The 25,802-nt window shown below is 40.8% G+C and overlaps 1 protein-coding gene across 2 annotated transcripts in view; it reads left to right on the top strand.

Moving 5' to 3' along the window:
* Positions 1–25,802, top strand: part of lekr1 (leucine, glutamate and lysine rich 1) — a 72,556-nt gene that overhangs the window by 6,170 nt on the left and 40,584 nt on the right. For both annotated transcript variants that reach the window (XM_044032855.1, XM_044032856.1), the window contains exons 3-4: positions 13,123–13,640; positions 25,070–25,147. In XM_044032855.1, the coding sequence (XP_043888790.1) occupies positions 13,123–13,640; positions 25,070–25,147 (596 nt within the window). The remainder of the gene's footprint in view (positions 1–13,122; positions 13,641–25,069; positions 25,148–25,802) is intronic.

Genomic DNA, 25,802 nt, shown 5'->3' with positions numbered 1-25,802 from the left:
TAATGGTTACAAAAAGAATCTCCATAAGTTTTACTTTAAGTAACAGTCATCTGCTCTAGCAGGCTTCCCCTGTGTTCTGTTCTTTGTGTATTTGTTTGTCAGTTGTCACGTTGTGCTGCTGAGCTTAGTGGGAGAGTAGGGAGCTGTTTAATTCATTTTTTCCCCTCTCTAAGTCTATGTATTTTAATGCTGAACATTTCAGACTGTAAGCAGACTGTATTTCAGATATGCAGAGAATGCAGTGTGGCTTCAAAGTTTCACCCAGTGTAATGTGAGCACATTTTTACTTCCCCTCAGGTCTCTTTCTTTGGCTTTCTCGAGGGCACGTTATTATTCAGGGACCCAAGAGCATTATTACTCCCACTTTTCACTGATGGTTTTAGCATTGAAAGTCAACCCAAATATGCTTCTGTAAGCAGGTGGTCGGACTAAAAATAGCACTGCATTGACATTGGAGTGTTGCTGAAGGTGCAATTGGGAAGATGAAATTAACGTTTATCAGATATCAAAAACGCTGCCCAGACGTTTTGTTTTGCTGTAATTTATGTCGTCTTTTAGCCTTTGCTGTGAAGGAGATAATCGTCGGCATATGTGATTCCTCCAGTGGTTTTCGAAACTGGATGAGCTTCTTGATGCAGCTTTTATTTGGGGGATCCAGGAATCCAAGTGTTTATCACACTGTGACATACAGTAGGTCAAGGGCAGCATGCAGTCTTGTATAAAGTACCTAAAAGTATCTGGTCAGAAAATGACTTTGGTAGAAGTTGAAGTCACTTTTTATAATATTACTTAAGTAAAAGTCTTAAAGTATATGACATTTACTGTACTTCAAATATCAAAAGTAATTTGCTGATATAAAATGTACTTAAGTTTTAGAAGTAAAAGTATTTTAAAAAAGTGAGGAGTTGGGATTGAGCCATGGTAGCTCAGTGATAGGGCGAGCTGTCTTTCAACTGGAAGGTTGTGGGTTAAATTCCTGGCTCTGCTAGTCTATATGTGTCCTTGAGCAAGACACTTAACCCCATGTTGTAGCATGTGAATGGGTATGGAAGATATGTGAATGGGTGAATGGCAAAACTGTAGTGTAAAGCAGCTCATCAAGACTAGAAAAGCTCTATATAAATACATTCTATTACCAACTCTTCTGATTTTATGTGGTAACAAAGATAGTTTGTTAGAAAGTTGCTAGAAAAACAAGTAACAAATTAAAGTACAGCTACGTGAATTTTGTACTTCAGTGCAGTAACAAAGTATTTGTACTTCATGGCTGTATGTAAGATTTTTCATGCATTAATCATTAGTCTTTAAATTTCACTGACTTACATGGCCGACTTTTCAGTGAAAAACTCAAGGATGTCCTTGTGGGCTCCTGTATGCCCCAGGTAAACATCATTGAGCAGTAAGTAGTGAGTCAGACTTGGAAACCTCACAAATGCACACAAAGCAAAAGAAAGTTTTATGAAGCGCAACCCGTCAGACACATAGCAAGAGTGTTACTTTAATTACCTCATCAAGTGTCTCTTATCCTTGAGTAAAATACTGCAGTCTCCCCTCAGTCACGATTTTGGCCACAGCCCAGGATTTTCGCACACGGCTGTCTCGAGCCCTTGTGAGCGTGCAGTATAGTAATGAGGCTGCAGTTAGGTTATGGCCCCACATGGAACATACTTTAATGCTCTGTAGTTCATATGGTTCTATTGACAAAATTAGCAAATACATTGTCTTCTCTTTGGACAATAATATGTGAGACATGGAATATTTTGCTCATGTTGCATGGTCTCTACATGAATGATATGCTTGCACTCATTTGAGTGGACAATGCGACGCACTGCCACTGTCAGCCCTAATAAGGGACAAACCTTTTGTCTGTTTCACTTCCTCCATAATCGGCAGGAGTTTTTCTCCAAGTTGTTTGACACAGGAGTTGGGTACCTCTTTCTTAAAGCACAGTGTTACGGTCCAAATGTGGCTGAAGGACGAGTTGTTTTAAGTGCAGCACTGAGCAGAGTGCACCACAGGCTTTTTTATGCAGCTGCTGAGCACCTCTTGTTCTCCACGAGCTGCTGATACTCCCTAGTCACCTCTCAAGTGTCACAGCCCGAGACAAACTCAAACACACCATGTAACAGGACAAGACGTTCACCGGAGAGACAGCGACAGAGACGGAGAGAGGGTGAGAGAGAGTGAGAAGCACATGCAGAGAGAGAGAGACAGAGAGTAACGGTGAGGAGAGAAAGAGACAGGAAGGACAATACACCCTGTTAACTTCTCTAATGTTGTGGTATGTGAAGGGCTTAGAAACACAGTGTAACTGGACAAGACGTTCACTTTGGCGATAATTAGAGAGCGTGTGAAGACTGGGAGGCAGAGACAGAATAGGGTGCAATCCCACTGTGTGTGCATGAGGGAAAAGTGAAAGGTTTCTATGTCATTTTCTTCAGAGAGAATCAATGAGGAGAATGAGACCAGAAAAAAATAATGAGATTTTCTCTCTCTCTCTCTCCACACACTCACACACACAGAAACTTGTTTTGTCCTCTTAGTGAGGACACATCATAGACATCCCGAGCCCCAAAGCCTAACCTTAACCATCACAACTGCCTAACCCTTGAACCTAATTATAACCTGAATCCTAAAACCTCACAGAGAGAAGTAAAGTAAAAGTACACAGATCATTCTCTCACTCTGTTAAACGTTGTTGTTTCTTTTCATAACTGCAGACATACACACTTCTAACACTCAGGAGATAATAGACTACTAGCTACTTTGAAAAAGCTTGTGTTTACCTGTCTTCCTCGGGCCACATAAACACACACAACACAGCAGTGGGGGTACTCATTTTTCTTAACCTATGAATTCACATTATAGTGTGTTCCAGCCTGAGGCTGTCATCCCCACTCCAGATTCTCAGCATCATGTGATTCTCCTCCTCCTATTCTCTCTCTTTCTATGGGAGGTAGGTGTGGCTTTATGGAGAAGGCTAACAGAGCAGAGACACTGTACTGTAGGGCCCTGATGTACTGACTGTTTAGCTCACACTTGCATCCATTAATTGTATAGTTAAGGGGTTAAATAATACAATCACTACTTTTTCGGTGTGGCAAAAGGTGAGGGCAGACTGCCATCACACCTGACTGACTTGTGTTAACAATCACAGTTCCACGTGTATGAGTAGTGACCACTGTGACCTCACTGCCCTCTGACAGCACTGGTTCAAAGGAGACAAGGCGTCACTCGTATATTACAAAAACCCCTGTGATATTGAATGTGCCCATATATCTGCAACAGTGTCAAGTTATCTGGAAAATGTCTGAACCACACGGCTGACTCATTTGATGATAATTTGTGTTGTGCTGGAAACAGAGTTGTACTTTTCTTGTTGGGATGCACCTTTTCCCCTATATGACTGTGCTGATTGTGCTTTTGTGTGGTGGTGAGTTTGCATATGGTGAAACAAGTACATCTGTCACAGCCACTGATTTCAGACATGGTTTGCAGTTTTCATTGTTAAACATTAGTTTTTAAAGACACAACAATATGAGTAGGCTGGTGTCTGGTTTGTATCCTGTCTCCTGTGTTTCATCAGTTTTACCTGCAGCCGTGTTAGCAGAAACTGTGTGACCATACTGTATACTGTCTATTAGTACTTTAGCCTGTAGGCTGTCATGATGCAACCCTGGTTAAAGTGCACACACTACAAATGACGTCATTGCCGACAGCACCACGTTGCCTGTTAAGGTTCCGAAATTGGGCACTTGGTTGTGCCCTAGTTTTTGTAACTAAGCGCCTGCTGTGGTGATATGGACACATCTGAAGGAAGGCTGTCTGAGTAAAATTTGTCTTAATAAAGATCTCTCAAAGACCTCAGAGATGATCACATGGTTCTGGATTCTAGGAGAGGAGATTTAATGGAGTAATTAAAAAAAAAAAGTCACACAGTAAATTAAATTGTAAGCTTTATCACACACTGTTTGAGACAGAGACATCCCTAATCCCTGAGTCATCTCTCTTACTACTTTATCTTATTGGATGTGTGAGTTGTGGGGAAAAAACAAATGTGTAAAAGTATTTGTGAGTGGAAAACAAAAACAAACCCTGGTTTATTTATCTTTGACTAAAATTCCAAAAAATACTTTATCCTCAAGTGATATTGCGACAGAACATCTCTAGCCACCATTCTGTGAAAATATAAACACTGCATACCTGACAGTAAGAACATAGACTAGATTCTAATGTAGCTACAGTATGCATCTAATACTAGTAAATAATCTTCTACTTGTTGATTCCCTGCTTCCCCAGACTATATTCTTTCTCTGTACAGTTCCAAGCACTCTAGCAGTTTGAAGCACTGCTCATAAACGCCTCTGCTCTGCCTTGTTGGCCATTGTTATGTGCTGTGTGGATTTGTTGTTTGTTTTCCTACCTGCACACCTGCCTTCACTGACCCTTGTCAGGCAGAGCATTAACACAGGGCAGTTGACCTATGTGAGCTGTGATCGGTGTGCTACTTTTGGTTTAGTTGTGTTTCTTAGTTAATCCCTGATTTTTGAAGCTCACTTTTTGTTATTATTTGGAATACTTTAGTTGTTTTTTGTAAAATAAAGACATGTTTTTTTTTAATCTTTTTAAATTTGCTTTATCAAAATTTGTACCCCACCCTTATCCCTCACTTTTCCCGGGGTCATAACAGGCATGCAATGCCCTCAGAAGTCTGCACCATGGTGCCTCGCGTGGCTATAAACAAAGGATTGATGTGGTTCAGTGGTTCAGTGGTTCAGTGAGTTCTATGAACACCTAACCAGAGATGAGCTGGTTGATGTAAGAGCAATTAAATATTCTTGTCAATATGTGAAGTTTGTTTGCCAGAGAGCTTACTCGTCCTCAGATACTTACAGCCAATAGGCCTTATTAAAAAAACAAGCAAACAAACTTTAATCTCTTTAGAATCAACACACAAAGTCCTGACTAGGCTTCTTTTAGTGACTGAAGGCACTTAACTGCTCCTGCTCTTCCTCTGCCTCCCTTCATCCATCCATTTTTAATGTGAGCTGAGCAAAATCTTCTGAAGGAAAACAGGGGAGGACAGAGGAGCCTCGTGTCCCAGAGAGATCCACAGTCCTACATATTCCTCCGTTTCTCTTTCTTTCTCTCGCTGTCTTACTTTCTCATTACTTAAATTTTCCCCTTTTTGAATAATGGATAGTTTCATACTAGACACACCCTTCCCTGCTTGCTTGTCAGACCTCGGGAGGTTGCTGGATAGTGGGAGCACATGTGTTGTCTGCGCAGTCTAATCAGTGTATCTCAGACTTTGTTTCCATCCTCCTCCTCCCTCTTCATCCTCCTCCTCCTTTTTCCTCCTCTTTGGCTGTTTTTCCTGTTCCACCCCTTACCTTTCCTGCCCCTTTTCAGTTTGTTTTCTTAAATCCGGGGGAAGAGAGAGATTGAGATATAGAGAGATTACATGAGTGAGGGAGTGGAGGTTTCATCAGGTGAATGCTGATCTGCAGTAATGACTGAGAGACAGCGGGGGGATTATTGAGCAATACTGTCACGGGTGTTGTCTCGGGCCTGGTAATACAAAGTGACAATATTGCATGATAATCCCGAGGTCGTGATAAGGTCACTGGTTCTTTATTATGTGATGTTTCCTTGGCAGCCACTGAGGAAGTGGATTTGGAAGAGACAAATTAATTGGGTGTTCAGACAGTCCAGCCCTGAAACCAAAACCATTAACTTAAAAACCTGATTTATAAACCTTTCATTAAATTATTTATAACATTAAATATGACCAAGTTATTTTCATACATCGCAGACATTTTCACTGGTTTGTTTTTTGTATAGTTTTTAGCAAAAGATTAGCGAAGAAAGAACTTCCTTGTTTTCAGTGACATCCATGATTTTACACAAAGGCACTTTGATTTTAGTGTAAGGTTCAATTCTCACTTTTTAAAGACGGTAAAACAACTCATTCAACTATTCACACTGTTAATTCATATCTGTTTTTTTTTCACTACTGCTGTATATTCAGGGGTGAACACCGATAGTCCTGTTGTGTGTCAAGTGTTTAATAATGCGGTTTTGATTTTGTATGTATTTCATTATTCTGTATTTGATTTGATTTTTGAATGAGTATTTTATCAATATTGTGATAGCTTTTGAATTTTTATAAGTTATTGTTGTGTGTCCATAACCCTGTTATATGTCCTACTGCCAGTCTTGGCAAGGGGATATTTAATCATAATTCCTAGTTATAATAAATGAAAATACAAATTAATATACATTTCTGCCTTGATGAAAAGGTGGCATTTCAGTGATGCTTTTGGTATTTGTTCTATAGCTATATTCAGTTGTGGCTGTTTTTATTCATTCATTCAACTCAAGGGTCTGAATCAGTTAAACACTGCAGGCAATGGCACTTGTCTTCTCTTGCTACCGAAGGTTAAATGAGGTTGCAGTTGTCTTCGCTCCACTGACGTTCATCTAGTCAGGCAGAATGCCATCTATAGAGCTTCCACCTTAGTTTAAACTGTAAATGAAGAACATGAAAGGAAAATCAAGTCAAAATCAAGATGTTATTATTCACCAGAAAGACAGGCGTGCGCATGCACACACACATACAGCCTCACTTCAGCCTGTGTAACCTCCTCTGGCCTCTCTTGGCTTAGTGTGCCGTGCCATGTTGTGCCAAGCTGCGTGGTCTAGTGGGGCTAACGGAAGCACATGTGTTGTCTGCTTACTCTGATTAATGTAACAGACTATTCTCCCCCTTCCCTCTCTAGCTCATTTTTATGCACTGGCTGCTGCTGTCCTGCTTTCACCCTTTATGACTGCACTCAGTCTGGCTTTCAAACCCACACCCTGTCATTAAAATAAATGATAATAAAACAAATTCAATTATATACATGCTCAGTCGCAAAATTAAAGCAGGTAACTGGTTTTATTGATTTAGAGTCAGGCCACGAAAGATCCCAGGAATAAAAATGGGAACTGTAAAATGAGTTTAAATAAGGGGTGATGTGCAGTAAACTGGTCATTACTGATCCTCCAGATAGGGTGATGTAAAACATGAATAGCCCTGAATTTAGCTTAACTTAAAATCTTTGAAAGCAGACCATAGATATACACAGATGTACACCACTGCAGGCTGAGGGACGTGTCGTACAACAGGAAGTACTATATACCATTTATTTACTATTGATTAACTTAACACCTGTAAATGTAGAGAGCGGCTAAGAGTTTGAGCTAATTTAAAAGATGAGGGTTTGTTTGTATTGGGAAGAATAAGGTGCTGTTTGATTTAAAAGTAAATCAAACAAAAAACAACAAAACAAAAACACTGCTTTCCAGATGTGAACTGAGTTATAAACTATTGTTTGTGATGACAACCATGCTTTTAACCTTGACTCTGCTTTGCTAGAGTTATGACTCCACTTTAATCATCTTTCTTAAAAGCAGCACTAATAACTGTAATTTCAGCGTTGTCCTCTTTTAATTTAAGATTTTTTTGCACAACCCATTTTTGCATTTGAGAGGTCATTAAAGCAGCTTTTTAGATCAACGAGTGGTCATGACAGAACAAAACCCTTGTATTATTTGAAAATAATATATGTTACATGTGTAATTTAAGTAATTCAAATCATTCCAGTCAGGTCATTATCTAACAGCATGTTGATCATTGTCTGTATGACTTTTTCTATTCTCTCATGTGCTCAGGTTATAGTATGTTAGTGATATACATTAAAGCTATGTTTGTTTTCACTTGGTTTAGCTGTGATGGTGTTGTTTGTATTTGAAAATGTATGTATTTTCTAATACAAGTTGCAGTGTGTTGAGCTCTAAGGTGCAGTGCATCAAAAATGATTGTGAAGCTTTTAAGAAAAATAGTTAATGTTGCTTTTAAATTGGTCTATTGGCAAACAGCTGGTCTCCTTTACTGAACTGAAGATACGTAATTGATTTCCCTCTGCTGCTATTTTCTGTCTTTGTGTTGTGTGGATAGATGAGACTTTCCAGTGGTCCTAAATTTTGAGGATAACAGATCTACCGGTTGTATAACTATACCACGGCCTTCGGGGGGGGGGGCTAACACATGCGGGACATGGTGAGGAAAATTAACATACAGCATTAAAGAAACGCATTGATTCAAGGAACGTCTGTCTGTAACTCACATAACTGTCCAACTGATTCCTTGACAGGCTTCAAACTTGGCAGGTGGCTTACTGAGGGCACCAGTGTGTGTGCTGCCTCTGCATGCCTAAAGACAGTCCTGCTATAGAGAGGGGATGAACAAGGCGATGAGCCATGTATGTGATGTTGAGTCAGTTGAAGCCTGAGATGCGGGTACTGCACCAGTCAAAAGAGATGTTAAATTGAAATGGCGACAACAATGGTACAGCAAGTTTATTCTCAATTTCAAATTTAGTTTTCAAATGTTTTCACAGTTATTGAATAATTTAATTTTTGAAATTTAGTGGTTCTATCTTCGGTTCATGTGGTATTGCCCAAGACATACAGACAGATTAGCCAGTTTTCACACGGCTAAAACAAAATGAATAGTGCAGCCAGTCCTATGACTGCAGTCAGCACTTCAGGCTAAGTTTTTTGTCTGTGCCGAGCTGTGCCGTGTCACGCCATGCCATGGTGTGCCGTGTCGTCTTATGCCTCGCCCTGTGTTTGGATGTGATGTGATGCGTGCCAAGAGCTGGTCGAGGCAGCCATAGGTGATTTCTTTCCCTGCCACTGCCCTTTCCCTGCTTCCACGCGAAGGAGCAAGTGAGGTGAGGAAAGGGAGGGCAAGGGAAGAGAGGACGTGTAAACGTGAGGACAGCCAGTCAAGCGATACACATGCAACCATGGATAATATCCCCACCAAGCCTTAGTTTTATGACAGTAACAATTTGTTTTTACTATCCCTCTGGCTCAAGCGTCCCATCCAACACATGGTTGTCTGCTCTGCTGGCTTTAACCTGACCTGCTAATGTCTGCTGTCTGCATGCACATGTCAGTGATTGACTGTGGATTCCTCAGTATAACTCCTCCACACAGACCCACACAACCCAGACATTGACCATCTCACACACTGTGATTAATCCATTCACCACAGCACAGTGTTGACCTGATGTGTTGTCCCGCTCTTCGTTCTCCTCTCTGATACTACGCGCCCCTGTCCCCCTCTTGCGCTTCCTTTTGTCTGTCCCTTGTGATCACTGCTTCCCCACCCTTTCCCTCCCTCTCATACATTCACACACAGTGTGCCATGGTCGAGGAGGTCACACATACACGCACATTTTCACACACAAGTCCAGTTCTATACTCGTGCACTTGCTCATGAACTCACACACACTTGTCATGTGATGCGTGGTACGCCATGGGGTCCAGATGAGTGGAAGCTTAATGTTGGCTCTCACTACACTGCACCACAGGAGGTCTTTATCGTGGCACAAAATCAACAAAGCCACAGTCACGAAGTGCCGTCTCTCTGCCACACACACATCAAGTGGGGTGAAAGTGTATGTGTGTGTGTGTGGGGATATCTCACATGTGCACAAAAAATGACAAAAACATGTAATTTTGACACGCAACGCCAAGAACGCAAGGATGCACCCAGACGCATACTCTCTCCACGACCACACGGTCACAGTCCACAACAGAAAATAATTTAGGAAAATAACATGGATAAGTCCCTTCACCACTTAATCCCTTCTTAAATGCTTGCATGATCTCTCGTGTCTGTGATTTCACACACAGACAGAAGAGAGAACCAAGCAGACAGACAGAGTAAAGCATTTGTTAGATTGAATGAGAGAGAGTCAGGCGGGGGAAAAAAAGAGTTGAGAAGGATGTAGATATGATGTGATCATCATATCACTTGATTAAAACTAATCCTAATGCCTTTAATCCTCTATGCACCCAAAAACATAGCATCTCGTCTGTGCTTCTTTGACTGCATTTGTTAGTGTTTCTCTAATCTCCCTTCTCCTCAAAATTACGCAGAGGAATTCAGGTTTTTCATGTTCTGAGGATCAACAGGAATAAATTGTTTAGTCTGCCTGTTTGTGAAGATCTGTTCTGGTCTACACTTCTGTCTCTGTCTGCTGTGTGCAGTCGGCTCACCATCTCTGCCTCATTAAAGGCTTTGACCGTTCATCTGATAAATAAGATTAAGGGACAAATCATTTTGTTTTTGTCAGATTTTGGCCAGGCATCTGTGGCTGATGTTAACTGAAAACCTGCAGTTCACAAGACGAAGGAGAGGGGTTTTTAAAATATGTTTAGAAATTCAAGAAATGCTGGCATTTTAAATGGATTAATAGTAACACCAAAGACTTGAATAAAGGAGATGATATTTTTATCCTGCATTCACTGTGAAGACAGCAAATATTATCTGAGCTGTACGACAAACAAAAAAACTTATTCAGTGCTGTGTTTTATATGTACTGCATGTGTGCATAACTGCTGGCAAACACATATTACAGGACTTCAGTGTGTGTGTGTGTGTGCATATGCTATAATAGTTGTGTGTGCTGCATGCCTGTTTGGTGGGATTTTGGTCACGGTATGCATGTTTTGGTGAGCGCGTGGGGGCGAGGGGGTGTGGACTTTGTGTGTGTCTGTGTCTGCATGTATCACGAGGGGTCCGTGTTCATGGCAGTGACCCACTTCTGGTGTTTTGATGAGCCAGATGGGTCACGGCAGCTGTAGCTGAGGAGGCGGAGGTATACGAGCGAGAGAGGGAAGCTGTGGAGAGTGAGATCAAGGGCAGTTTGGTTTTGGAAAAGAAGGAGGAAGGAGAGGGGGGGCAAACGGGAGGGAAAAAGGATGTAGTGAAAGATTATGGAAACATTTTGGGTGCAAAGTGAGGTGGAGGTTTTTTTTTTTTTTAAGGAGAGACGTCAAAGTGGGGAATATTAGATCCTCTTTATGTCTCGTCTGCGTTGCGTTCTTCCTCTGCCTTCGGTACACGAGACAGCGACACACACCCAGACAGTAAGGGAGCTAAAAAGACATCACATAAATTAATTATTGCTCATCCTGGCAAGACACCAACCACCCACAAAATATCCCCACCCTGATGTCGCCCCTCGCCTGCACCTGCTCCACCCCTCCTAAGTGTTTCACGTCAGGCGAAAGGTAATAACCCCATGTTTAATTGATGGAGCATGAAGGCACTGGTGATAACATGGACTGTGGAGGGTTTCACCCTCACTCAGAGCAGCCTTGGTACCTGTTGGGTGTAGATGACCCATGTGATGGTGCTTTGTCTCACACACACACACACACACACATCGCTGATGTACACTCTTACATATAGCATGTTAATGTCATAATAAGCTCTTTTGTAATATCGATAGACTCCAAAAAATCACCATCACCATCAGATAAATTGAACCAGTGCAGTGTAAATGTAATGAACGTTTTAAACTGTATTTGGCAGCAGTCCAGTCTGCTAATGGAGTCAATCAAGAGACAGAGGGTGAAAAAAGAGAGACAGAAGACACACAAGGGGAGGCATAGAAATGAAGCGAGCACTAGAGGACAAAGAGGTTTGGTGATGCTGCCATTAAACATTTAAATGACAACAAGTTCCCTTTTCCCCCTCTCCATCATTCCTGCTCTGTTTTACTTTCTTACATCATTGTTTCATTCAAACCCCCGTCTCTCTTCTCTGCTTCTTCTCTCAGGTATTCTTGTCTGTGTGCGTGCATGTGTGTTTATGTAAGTGAGTGAGTGTGTGTGCGTGTCTGTATGTGTGAGCATGTGGAGGGGCTAGTTTTGTGGTTTGAGTGCTAAGTGAACGTGTCAGTGCTCAGGACATGGGGTCGCCCCACGGGGCCAAATGCAGTCACGAGAGCACACAACTGACTGCCGGCGCAGACGTTCTGCCCTCAGGGTTTGTGTGTGTGTGTGTGTTCATGTCTGTGTGTTTGTGTGTGTATCGTAAGAGTGAATGACTGTGTGAGTTTGTCTGTCTGAAGATGCTTATGCAAGTAAATTTGCCTTTGTATGCGTTTGTCTGTGTCTGTGTCTTTTGTTTGTGCCCATGTACATGTTTGTGCTTGTATGTGTGTGGGTGTGTGTGTTTTCTGTCTGTAACCATTATAACTAACCTCTGATTTTGAATGTGTTTGTGCCCAATTGTATGAATGTGAGGACACTCGGTGGACGGATGTTGTTTTAGGTGCAGAGTTGAATGTGGTTTAGGTTAGAGTTAAGCATGTATTGTGTTGGTTAAGGGTGAACAAGGGTGAGAGGACAATGTTTTTGTGTGCGTGTGCGTGTGCGCGCGTGTGCGCGGTGTGTAGCCCTTTATGTGAGTGATGTAGTCATGAAGACAGACAACAAGGGGCATTACAGTTAAAATGACCCGAGGGTTGAACTGTGCCTCAGCGCTCTCTCTCTCATGCACACACATTTCTGTACAGCATTCTTAGTGAGGACACTCATAGATGTATAATGCATTTCCTAGCCCCTTGCTCTAAACTTAACCATCCATCCATCCCTGGACAGGTCGCCAGTCCATCACAGGGCCACATAGAGACAAACAACCCTTCACTCTCACCTACGGTCAATTTAGAGTATCCAATGTACCTAATCCTCATATGTTGTTTTTGGACTGTGGGAGGAAGCCGGAGAACCCTTAGAAAACCCACACATACACAGGGAGAACATGCAAACTCCATGCAGAAAGGCCCTTGTTCCGACTGGTTCTCAAACCCGTCTCTTCTTGCTGCAAAGAGTGCTAACCACTTCACCAACTGTGTGGCCCCTAAACTTAATCACCATAGCTAAATGCCAAGCTTAATCATTGCCAGGTAATTCCTAATCCCAACCATAACCTAACCACAAATCAAATCTTAGCGCTAAACTTAACCAGTTCATCAGAAAATAAGTACTGCCACATTAGGACCAGGTTTTGGTTTTCATGAAGTCCAGACAAGGTCGGTGTTTCACACACACACACACACAGAGAACAACAGATAAACTAGGGATTAATATGAAACAACAGGAAACAAGGAAGGAAGAAAACAAAGGAATTACTGCCAAACCGTGACAGATTCATTTTGTAGTTAAAATCTAATTATTGTTCATTAAATATTAAACTAATTGTTTTCCCCACAGATGGAGCGGAGTGATACAGTGTGCCAATATTGCGGTATAAGCTACCTCATATATCACGAGTTCCATCAGCTGAACACCCGACTGGCTCAGCTGGAGATGGAGCTCCAGGGCCTGAGAGAGACGGCTCAGAGAGAGAAGGCCCAGCGAGAGGCACTGGAGATGGGCAGGGTGGAGTGGGAGAGGTCACTAAACCTGGAGGTGCAGATAAAAGCAGAAAAGAAAAAGAACAACATGAAGGAAGAGCTGGAAAAGAAGAACATAGATGCGGAGAGGTTTCTGAGAGAGGAGTTTGAGAAGAAGAGGAGAGCGATGGAGGAGGACCATAAGAAAATCATCGATGAGAAGGAGAAGCAACTTCGGAAAGAACTGGGAGACGTAGGGGAGAAGAGACTGAGGACACAGAGGGATGAGCTGGAAAGGAAGAGTGAGGAGAGAGAGAAAGTTCTGAGTGACGCACTTCAAAAGGCCAATAAAAATTTAGATGAGCTGAGAAAATACCTCCAACAACTGGAACACAGGTGAGGTGTGTATTTGTTTGTCTGTGTTTCTTGTTCCTGGTGTGAAATAATCTCTTATGCCAACATTCACGTGTGTAATTATCTAGTGAGTCATGCTGTTAATACACAAACACACTCGGATAAATCAGACATGTATTATTCTGCTTGTTGGTGCGTGTTCTGTTTGTGCTGTATAGTAGTATAATCTCTCTGACTTTTAATCAGCTGTGTTTAATAGGGTTTATTCACTCATTTAGCGCTCAATCAGGTAACAATAAAGGAAGAGCACAATAGTTACTCATCAATATTAAAATTGTCCTTGTGAATATAGTATATTTAAAGTCTGATTTTATCAAAGAGGTGACAAAGTTTTTTTTTTGCCTAAATTTAGTAGAAATGTGGCTCATTGCTGCATTTCACTTTGAATCTGTGTTCACAAATGAATCATGAGGAGGCAGATGTTTCCATTATTAGGAGGAGTGGTAGAGAAATGTTATTATGATGATATGATATTCATTTCAGTTCTGTTCATTGTCTAACACATGGTCCAAATCATTAGCAGCAAAATCTTTAAAAGTTCTCACCCCTGCTTTACAGAATAAGTCACTTGCACTGTTGCACCAATGTTTCTTGAGCAATATATATGAGGTCATTAGTTTGTTGTATTTCACTTCTCTTAAACATACAGGTAGACTCCTTTCCAGTATCAGGGTGTGTAGAGGAAAAAACGTTACAGTAACAACATCATGACATTGCAAGTATTAATAATAGTTTGAGGTACAAATGTTTTCCCAAAAGGGGAAATGTATTTTTTGACTTCTTGTAAATTGTTTTTGCTTTTGGCACGTTGTCATGTAGTGTAACCATCTTTAGGACGGCCTTGTCTATTCATGGGCTCATGTAAAGCGATAAAAATATCTCTTCTGACCCCACAGCATTTGTAATGTGTTAATAACCACCATGTCAAATTTGAGTGGTCAAAAAAGTGTTTAAAATTAGGCCACTAATCATGTCACATGTTCTGCTCTGATATTCTGGGGAGCAGAACAACAGTTTAACAACATACACAAACACAGAGCTGGTTTACCTTCAGTCCTGACCTCTTTCTCCTTCTTTCTCTATTACTTGTGCATGCAGCGTCACAGTGAGAGTCTGCTCTCCTTTCTGTTTTTCTATTCTCTTGTTCTGAATAAAGCGGCAGAGATTTTCTACAGGGTTTTGTATCGAGGGAAGACGCAGGTCAAATACACTTGTGTATTGAGCAGGTGCAGTTACTCACGATTGTACGGGTAAATCGCTATTGTAAATTGTAAATTGAGGGCAGCAGAGAAACTGTTTTCAGTCTTTAGACAACAGGGTGATAACAGAGTGGAACAAATATAGTCTCCATTAAAACCAATCGACAGACACAAGAATGTAACAGAAACATGAGGCCTGTGAGAGATTAAAGAACGGGCGCTGCCTGTCCCCTTCCTCTTTATTACTGTGCCAACTTTTTTTTTCTATTTCTGTCTTGTACCTCAGGTGAATGCAACAGGCTCTGGCCTGTTCTCTGGGGCTGTTCGTAGCTATTCTGGGAGATTAGGAAATACGTGTCATATGACAGCTATTAGCTGAAGTTGCCAACGTCAGAGTAACCTTATGTATCACAAGCACAATAGCAAAACATCTCACTTATTTTACAAATGAACTTAAGGTGTATAGCACACAAAAGAAAAGTTTTATTAGTATTTTAGCTTGTGTGTTTATCAGTTAAGCCACATTCTCTGAAAGCTGTGGTCACACCCTGGACAGATGGCCAGTCCATAGTTCGTTTATTTATTTTTTTTTAGATATCACAAACAGTCTAGGAGTAATGAGAAAGTATGCATGCCAAATTCTGTCGGCGATGAAAGGGTTAGGTAACAGAAGGGTTAACTACAATAAATAGCAGGTGTCTGTAATCAAACAGCCATCAAAGGCCAAATTACATTTCTGTATGTAGAATATGCTGACTTACCATGACTCATGAGAATGTTATGAATAATCCAGAGCATCTAAGGACTGTCTTGTTGAAATAAAAACAGTGACAGTTAGGTCAACAGTTTACACTGTATTTTCATTTAAGACTACTGACAAACTTATTTTGATTTGTTTCAGGTCAGTTGTGTGGACAAGTAGAGGTGACTGTCCGAAATTTGACCTAAGCTAATAAAGTAGAAACTGCTCCCAGTAGACCGCATGTGGTTGGTGAGCAGTGAATTGAGGTTTTGGATTTAGTAAATTATTTAAATGTATAACATCACTGTCACTGACAGATGTAGTTTAAAATGGATTATATGTCATTATGGGATTGTTTGCTGAAAGTTATCATGTTCTCTTGTGGAGGTTTTGATAGTGTGGTTCACTGGGTGTATTCTATTCATTTGGCCTTGGGAACTAACAGTAATTAGTGCACTTTGCAGTAAAGTGGTCACAGCCAGTGCCTTTATTTTCAAAACCATAATTCACTGTCCTCTACAAATGAAACTGAATGTCCTGTAAAGAGTGAATGGGTGAATGAGAGAAGGACTTGGGAAAAGAAAATACACAAAATAAATGTTAACATTCTGATTAATATGCACTATGGATTTGACTTAATTGGATAATTTGCTTTAACATTTGCAGTGTTTGCATGTACTTGCATGTGCAGTCAATAGCTGAAACACTATGTTTATATGTGGCTGCTTTTCCAGAGGCCTGTATGTTGTTATCGACCAGCAGAACAATCCATTAACTGGTCAAATGTAAGCTGATTATCTCTCATAAACAGCCACTTTAAACACATACACTCAAATACACAATGAGCACATTATCCCTCTGGAGCCTTAGGGTCAAGTGTGGGTCAGGAGGTCAGAGATATGTGGACTGTCAGCAGTGGATTCTCTTGGATTTCTCTTTTCCTCTTACAGTATCTTGACTATTACTGTGTCTTTATTCAATCTTTCACCATTTGCTTCATTGTTCTGCAGTTATATTGCATCGCTCATACTAGGGGTGGGACGATACCACTTTTGTGTCTGATACCGATATCTCAAGTACCTACCGATGAACTATGCAGAGTTTGTACAGTCCTTACCTAGTGAAGCATGCGATATATAGGATAACTGACTCTGACCAATACTGATTTCTATCCCTAGCTCATACATTTGGTAATAATCAGATTTAATGGCAAAAGACAGTTAATGAGGATTTTGTGAATGGCTGGCTACACAGCCACAAAATAGCATGTGCAACTTTTCAGTGAAATGTGTTTATTATTGCCCTCCCAACTTTTTCTACGTCCGTTGTGATGTGTTTTCACCATGAAAGGAAGATGGATTTTGTATATGTGAATATTTGTAGTTGGCTAGTAGACGTCCTTACTGTGATCCACCCCTTGCACGTACGGCAACTAACCACGTCCTCCTTCACAGGTTTTTCACCTTTTATTTATTTTCTTATATGTTACTTAGCCGACTGATCGTGTGAAGGTCTGACAACATGGGAGAATGGATGGACTAATGTGTGTGTGCAACTTGTGACTAATGGCTTGATGGCAACACACAAATCAAACCTGAAATGTCACCTGTCAGATGGGGTCTGTGTGTTTTCCAAACGTGATAGAAAGAGGGTGTGTGTGTGTGTGTGTGTGTAGGAAAGATGTATGACAGTTGAAAGCAAGGTGAAGGGTAGTAATGTGCAAAGTGCAATTAAACCCTATTTTAAAATGTCATCTACTAGACAAGTTCAAACACAGATGAGCTGGAGACATTTTTTATTTGAAAGAAAGGAAGAAATGGAGAGAGGGCGAGAAAGAAAGGCATGTGTTATATTTGGAGTTTTTTTTTCCATAAACACACAAGTGCTGCCAAACTTTCTCGAAAACAAATAGACAACATATACACCTGACATCCACTCCATGAATCAAGATAATTGCTTAATGTACATTTTAAAAAGTTGGCCATCACTGGCCTCATTTGTGTAAAGAGTGCCTATCTTGATATGAGAGCTTCAGTCTTCATAAATACACCGTTAACATTATTACACAGGTTACATTATCACTTTTACACTAAAAGCAGATATATGCAGGCATTTTTTGAGTTTTCTTTAAAAACAACATACAACAGGAGAAAGCACCATGGGTGATAAAGTGGTCATTTTTCAGTCGTTAAACTTGTTAAACTTGCACTTCGTTCCCTCTTTTAAACTGGAGTGCAGCTGTTGTAATGATTTAAATCACTGTGTGAACAGTGCGTGTCATAATGTCTTGCTGGAGAAGGAGCATCGTCACTGCCAGAATACATTTGAAGATGAAATCAGCACGTTTACCCAGGTGTAATTTTTCTGTAAGTGCTGAACAGAGCCACATCAGATGGAACATTTGAACCAGACGTTAAATCTGATTATATTACTTCCATTACCAACAAAAGTCAGATGTTTTTTGGCCAGTAAAAAAAAAATACAAGTGACCAACCTGTGGTTAACAAGGCAGTAATGCAACATTATGGATGCCAACTGCCATTAAACACCACCACCAACCAACCAACCAACTAAAAACCAACCAATCTGTGGTTAACACAGCAGATGCATTTAGATGGCCCACCAATTTGCTTAACTTGTGTTTCCCTTTAACACCTAAGCCTCAAAATGTCCATCTGTTTTTTTTGGTTATGTTAATAATGAAAGGGCCTGAAAAAAATGTAAATCATTTTTAAAATAACATTTTGTTTGAATCTTTGTCTCAATGTCCAAAAACAGGCCGAAAAATGGAAACAATGTGCAGGCGTTTTTACAACTCTCTCCTCCCTGGTGGCAAAGACGCAGGTTTCCTGCAACGGCGCGAGTGAAATTACCGTAATAACTACATGTTTGCTTTGACTTCTTAGCTTTTAGAAACTGTTGGAATTTTTTCAGATAGCACAAACTGTCGCGTAATTACGGTCATGCAAAGTTAAAGGGAAGATGGGTAAGAGAATGAGAGACTGATGACAACAAGTTGCTGTTGAGGGAGGACAATAATTACCAATGGGTAGGAAGTATACTTTGATGAGACAGGTTGAAAAATATAAAGCCTTTAGTGCGCATGCTTAAAGAGTTGAGAGAAGTGTCTGGGAATTTAATATGCGCTTCCTCGCTTCCTTTGGCTGTTTTTTTCCAGCCCTGATCCAAACAGTTTGTCTGGGTATAAGTTTGTTTTTGTCTGTATCTGATTCTGTATCTGAGTATGTAATGTATTTGGGTTTGTATTTGTTTCAGCTTGTGTGTGTGTGTGTGTGTGTGTGTGTGCGTGTGTGTGTGAGTGTGCCTTTTCTAGACACCTGCAATTGATAAAATAATCACTGTTGTGCACAGTAACAAAAATTACTCTTGGCAGTTATGAAGAATGAATCATAAAAATGGTGAGCGTGCACACACACACCCACAGAGGCAGGCAGAGAGGGAGGGAGAGAGAGACACCTGGGGCTGATTGTTAGAGTGATAAGACTGTTTGCAGGTGGAAGAGCAGAAGTGAAGCAGAGTCAAATATATAAAACAGCTTCCATTTGCTACAGGGACGTAATTTACAGTAAATATAGTTATATACTCATGTGGTTTTGATTCACTGTCTGAGATCCAACCACAGAAGTAGTAGTAGTAGTAGTAGTGTGTGTATATACTGTATATATACATATATATGTATACATGTGTGTATATATGTGTAAATTTATATATGTGTATATATATATATGTGTAAATATGTATGTATATGTGTGTGTAGATATATATATGCATGTGTAAATATGTATGTATATGTGTGTGTAGATATATATATGCATGTGTGTGTGTGTGTGTGCGGAACTTTAGGGATTATGCTTTGGTTATACTCGATGGAAGTCAGTGTAGTGTCCCAAGAAGAATAGCAGAGAGTGTGTTTGTGTGTGTGCGCATGCATATGTGTATATGTGTAAGATAATTTGTCACTTGAAGTGAGTATAGAGAGAAACAGCCTTTCACTTGAAGTTCACACATTTAAACAGAAAGAGTCTCTCTCTCTCAGTGCTGTGGTGTGTTGTATTTCACTTGTGATGGTGCAGAGGATGACCTCTATTCAGTTCTCGTGGTGGCTCATGGTGGAGCTCATACAACAAGCTAAACAAAACTAATGATATTCATGTGTGTGTGTGTGTTGGTGTAGTATGACAAAGTTTATTTGGTCATCACCAGCAACATGTTAGAGCAGTAGCATAGCAACCCACACATACAAATGAAACAGAGGTGCATTGCTCCACAGAATCTAAATTAAAACTGACAAGCTGGGAGACATATTTATTTTCATATTCTTACAGCTGATGCAGTTAGTCATAATATGCTATAATTCATTGTGCTTGCACTTGATTATGTGTCTGTGCATGTGCGAGTGTCGTTATGATGATCACTATCATTGTTATGGCATTATTGCTGACATGGCAACACACATACACACACACACACTCAGTCAGAGAGACAGACAAAACATTTTTTTGAAAAGGATTACAGTTCATTGATGAAGCAATGACTGGTCTAATTTAAGCGCATGTAGTTATCCGTAAAGATCAGGTAATCAGCCTTTTACAAGCCCATAATATGTTTTTCAGCCTTCTAATTTTACAAACCTTTGAAAGCTTCACATACACCATCTATGACATTGTACATTGTGCGTGTCAGTGTACCTCTTCTTAGTTGTCATGATATACGGGCATAACATGTTCCGTTTGTGGTCCTTTTTGGCTTAAGAAAAATGACTTTCTGCTTTGAATGTCCTGCCAGGGTGTTGATCAAAACACTCTTTCAACTCCCAACACACGTGCCCACACACAGTGAGTGAGCAGATGACACTTTGATATTGGGGGAGCTTTTATCTCGCTTTTAATGATGACAGAAAAAAAAAGAAAAAGCCAGAACTCACACACACAAACACATGCACACACGCGATAGATTTTCTCACTCTGACCAATATCAAAAGGCCTGGAACAGAAAATGATAGATCTATTGATTAGTCTATTCTCATACAAGGCTTGACATCTTGTTGAGACGGTCCGTTGTGTTGTTGTCTGTCACGTTCGATGTCACGCTACGTATCTCGCTGATGCGGCCATGGGGCACAGCGCACACCCCGTCTACCAAGTCGAAACACAATCCTGACCCAGGGCTTTACCCTGGAGCCCAAACTGTACCATGTCACTCGTACATTTTGAAACACGGTAGGAAAAAGACCTACATTTTGTCTAATCTGTTAAAAAGCAAAACAGAAAAATATCCCAAAGACAAGGACAGCAAAAAGTATTAGTAGAGGGATCAACACAGACATCTTGTGCTCAGTCTGGAAGGTTCAGTTTGTTCTGTAAAGTTGACCTTTAACCCAAATCTCAAAAAAATATGAAGGAGCACACCGCATAAACACTTCGACAGATGCACACCCGTAAAAAAAAAAAAAATCTTTTACTTGGTCGGTCGTGATAACACTGTGATTAGCAGATCAGCACTGCTGGTGTGTGCATGTAACGTCTGCTCTCGCTGTGTGTGTGTGTGTGTGTGTGTGTGTGTGTGTGTGTGTGTGTGAGAGAGACAGAGGCATGTCCTGATGAGGCAGTTGATTCGGGCTGCTGGTAGGGGGTACTCTAATCTGGCACGCACTCACTGGCACCGTGCTAGCTAGTTATTCCACTGACAGCCACTACCCTGGGAACAGGAGCTCAAACCCGTGTGCACAGAGCACACACAGATTTGTATACAAAATACACACACACACTCACACGGAATCCACGCAAACGGCCATTCTCTCTCTCTCTCTCTCTCTCTCTCTCTCTCTCTTTCTCTCTCCCTCTCTCTCGGCAGCGTTCTGTCTGATCTTGCTTTGGGACTGGTGGGGACAGATGGGTGAACAGTGGGAGTCTGAGCTGCCAAAAGCAAAGGCACGCACGCACAGACACACTCATTTCACATGCACACAAGATCACACACTCAGCCACAATTGGTCAGCAAGTGGCAAACGTACAAATAGACAGGATTAAATGCTCACAGAAATGTCTGACTCTCACATTAACACAGACAGGAGCATGTCAGCTAAGCCACACTCTCATGAAAATGGTACATGCATGTACACACACACACAGGATCACCAGAGACACACATTTGCCCAGTCCATTCTCACCCACAAAGTTCCTACCAACATGTGGCCTTTATTGAATCAGGATAGTAAATTTCATGTAAATATTTACACATTAAAAAGAAAAAAAACACGACTGCATTCACAGAAATATGTAAAAAAAAAAACTCACTTAATGTTAATCCTTTTAATCCTAAAATGTATACATTACAATCTTCTTAAATGTCCCCTTTCAGCTGTTTTTGTTCATCAAGCTGGTGCAAATAACACAGTTCTGAAAGAGGAAAGTGGGATACAACATATCAGTCTTTAAATTCTTTCCACCACCACTTCACTAACTCCATTTGTAATCTTGGATAAATGACTCCATGAAATATAAAATGGCTGTTCACTACCTTCAAATGATGATGCTATTAATCACACTCAGGCAACTTGATATCTGTGTCTTCCCTCTACATAAAACAAACAAAGATAACCGTTTCTGGATACCACTGATAAAACGACTGATCTATTTCCAATCCCTCTTTATTTCTGAGGCTCTCAAAAAACGTTAATAACCGGTTTCCTGGTTGTTTGAGGTTGTCTGAGCTGTTTGAGATATTCAGCGTGACACTCGAGAGCCTGTTTGTTTTGCCTATTAGCACATCTGTGGTTACGACAGCAGATCAGTCACTAAATAAATGAGAAGAGGTGTGTATGTGAAATAGTTGCCACGAAACACATAGCTAAAGATTACCTGCCGATCAATATCAATAACAGGGTGATGTCAGTGGCCGAGGTATACCATAAACACAGATGTCTTAATAATAAACCAGTTATTTCCACTGTCTTATGTAGTAACAGTGACAGAGAATGTACCTGCCATTGCTTTATCATCACTGGGGTGTTTTTCATTGCATACAGGGCTTTTGAATGTGGGCAATATGCAGAAAATCCCCAGTTAGGATTGCTGCATCTTATTTAAATTACACTGCTTGATTAAATTGTGTTGGTCTTGATCATTACCTGTCTGGTTTTAGTCTTGATTTGTCTAGTCTGCTGTGTTGGCTCATTATGTTTATCTCTGTCTCACTGCCAGTGCTTATTTGTGGTGTTTAAGAAAAAAAACAAGTGTTGTTTCTGTATTTTAAGGTCACATACGCTCACTGTCAGTATCTTTCTTTTTTTTTTTTTACTGCTCTTTAACACCTGTCTGTCAAATTCAAGTGAGGCAATATGGAGTCAATCAAACTGTGTAATGGGTGAGGGTTGGATCCTGATGCAGCACACAGTATGACAGGAGTCTCTGGTAGTGTCCTTAAAGCCGTGGTTTCGCTGAGTGGAACGGTTTGGTACGGTACGTATATTTGGAGTACCAGAGTAAAATGGTGCAGTACAGTCCGAGAGGAGGTAGACCAGCTCCACCCACGACAGACACCTGACAAGGCGACAGAAAACGTCTTTCCTTTGCGACCGGTGTTTGTGTGTGTAAATGTGTCCAGAGTGCTGGAAAGTCTTGCATTGGGGTGGCAAAGAACAATCTGCCAGTGAGTAAAATTGGGGACATGCTACAATATGTTTTGCCTGATTTTACCCACGTCTGCTCCAGTCAGCATGGCTATTTGTGAAAAGATAAAGACTTGAATGGAAGTGTGTGAGGGTGAATTACCCAACAATCACGTTTGATTTTTCGAGCCGACTCGTGGGTAGTGTGTGCTGATCTGACTGACTCAACTGCAAACACATGATGCCAACAGTCAATGAGAAAAGACTTGGTGGGACACGGGAAATCGCGTCATGAAGGAATATCTTGGAGACTCTGTTGAAATCTGCTGAAACCAGTAGGTTAGTGTGTACTCCAAGTCGGTAAATACTGGGACAGTTGTGCGGCGTGTCCCCAGCTTTACTGTACAGCAGGAGTCTTCATACTGGGTTGATTGGAGATGTCGAGCAGCTGAGTGAACCAGGGGAGTGGAATCAACTGATGAGGTGGGTGTGGCTGACGGGCTGGTTGAGGAGGAAATGTTTGAGGTGAGGATGAATGAGGAGTGAAGTTGCTTTGACTGGAGAATATGATGCCGATTATGACCGAGTGAAAACATCTGCTGAAGAGCAGTGCAAACAAAAAGGTTTGTCCATAAACCCACATTTATGCCTTCTAAGAGTAGTAAAAAAACATGTCATGAACTTTAACTGTCTGTAGATCATTGTCGCTCATATGAATAGCTAATAGGCTCATTACTAAATTCTTTTTTAATATTATCTCTGAATAGCATTCTTATAAGACTACATGGACATGTATGGGCTTTAAAGCTTTAGTAAGTACCGTAACTTTCAGTGTTTATGTTTCTTATGCTGTAATTATTCTGCTTCTGTTTTGTCTTCCTGTTCAGAAATGATGTAACATTATTTGTTTACTGCGTCCTTTGACGAACAATACTACCAAACCTGACAGAGGGAGCATTTGTGTGTATACACCAGCAGTGCAGGGGCACTGATTGCATCAAACTGTTTGCAGGTGTCTCACTTTACTTGTGCAATGCTGCAGTTGCCTACAAGATATGAGATATGAGAGTCATGTGGAATAGATAATTAGCATTCTGTGAACTTATGGTTGACGATGGTTTGAATGTAATGGACATTTGTTTATGTTCAAAAGTTACACAAGTATTTTTTGGATTTACCATTTCTTGTTCTTATAACAGAGCCCAATATGATATGTGATTCAGATTCTAGTATTGTAATGACTAATCCCTACCTCCAATGTATAATTAACATATGGTCAGCACTGCATGTGCAAGTATTGTGGCTATAGTGACAAATCCTAACACTCCTGTCTGTCATTATACTTGCAGGTTCGCTCACATTTGGAGACTAATTCAGTTATTTTCTTTTTTTTTTTAATTTACGACTTATAAATCCTTTGAGGCCAGATCCAATTTACACTTTGCTGACACTGCTCATGCTCAAAATAACCAGAAAGATGAGCTGGGGAGGGAAGTCCACGTCTTAATATCATTACATGTAAGAGCATTACATTTTTCATCTTATCTCAATTATCCTCTCCTCTTTGTCATTAAAGTTGCATCATCAATAATCTCATTTTATCTCATAGGAGTACAGTGGCATTACACTTGGCTTAGGTTCTTCAGTTAGTTAATATTGCTTGTATTTTGGGGGGCTTTTATGGACAAAGGGGAGAGAGAGAGAGAGAGAGGGAGAGAGAGAGGGAGAGAAAGACAGACACACAACAAAGGACAGGGCTCCAGCTCTACTAACTGAGCTATCCGGCACTGCTTGTGACTTTTTAACTTCACTCTTTCTTTCTCTTCATCTTCCTTGACAGCCTGGCGGTGGCAGCTTCCTTGAAAGAGGATGCAGAACAGTTACTTGGGCAAGAGAAACAGCACGGGGAGATGCTCAGGTAAGGAAATAAGAATAGAGAATAGAGAATATTTGTCTGTGTCGCCCTGATTGGCTGTTTGCTCCATGACGAGATTGCACGCCAGGAAGGCCAGGGCAGATGGGAAACAACTGTGCCAGATGATAGAGGGAAGACAATAATAGAGAGAATGGAAACGCTAAAGAGAGAACCCTGATTTAGCTGACCCACTGGTTATTTCCTGGAAGGGAGAGATTGATAAAGTCACAAGCAAAAGAAAACAGTGGAGCAAAGCGAGTGGGAGGAGATCAGGAGGCTAAAAATGCTTTTTCAATCAAGCTGCTCACAGTGAAAGTCACTAAATGAATAAACCATCGGCTTTTTTTTTCTGTCCCTGTTTTTCAATATCTCTGCCTTATCTCAAATGACAGATCTGGCTCTTATCTGTTCCTCTATTTGGTGTTCTCAGCCTTATGATTTATGTCATCTGACATTATAAAACAGTCTCTTGTGACACGCAGTGTCTGCGCTTTCACCTGGTCTGCACGCATATGTGTGTGTGTGTGTCTCTCAGGCACCACAGACCAGCTCTCTCCCCTCTTATTCCATCTTGTCTCTTGTGTTCATTTTTGATCACCTTAAGCCACAACCCAACACAAACCCCATCAAGCTCTCAAAAACTGTCACATCATTTTGC

This window comes from Solea senegalensis, linkage group LG8, assembly GCF_019176455.1.
Source record: "Solea senegalensis isolate Sse05_10M linkage group LG8, IFAPA_SoseM_1, whole genome shotgun sequence".
In the NCBI taxonomy this organism is placed as follows: domain Eukaryota; kingdom Metazoa; phylum Chordata; class Actinopteri; order Pleuronectiformes; family Soleidae; genus Solea; species Solea senegalensis.
Note: the sequence above shows the minus strand (reverse complement) of the source record. Positions and strands in the feature narration are given on the sequence as shown.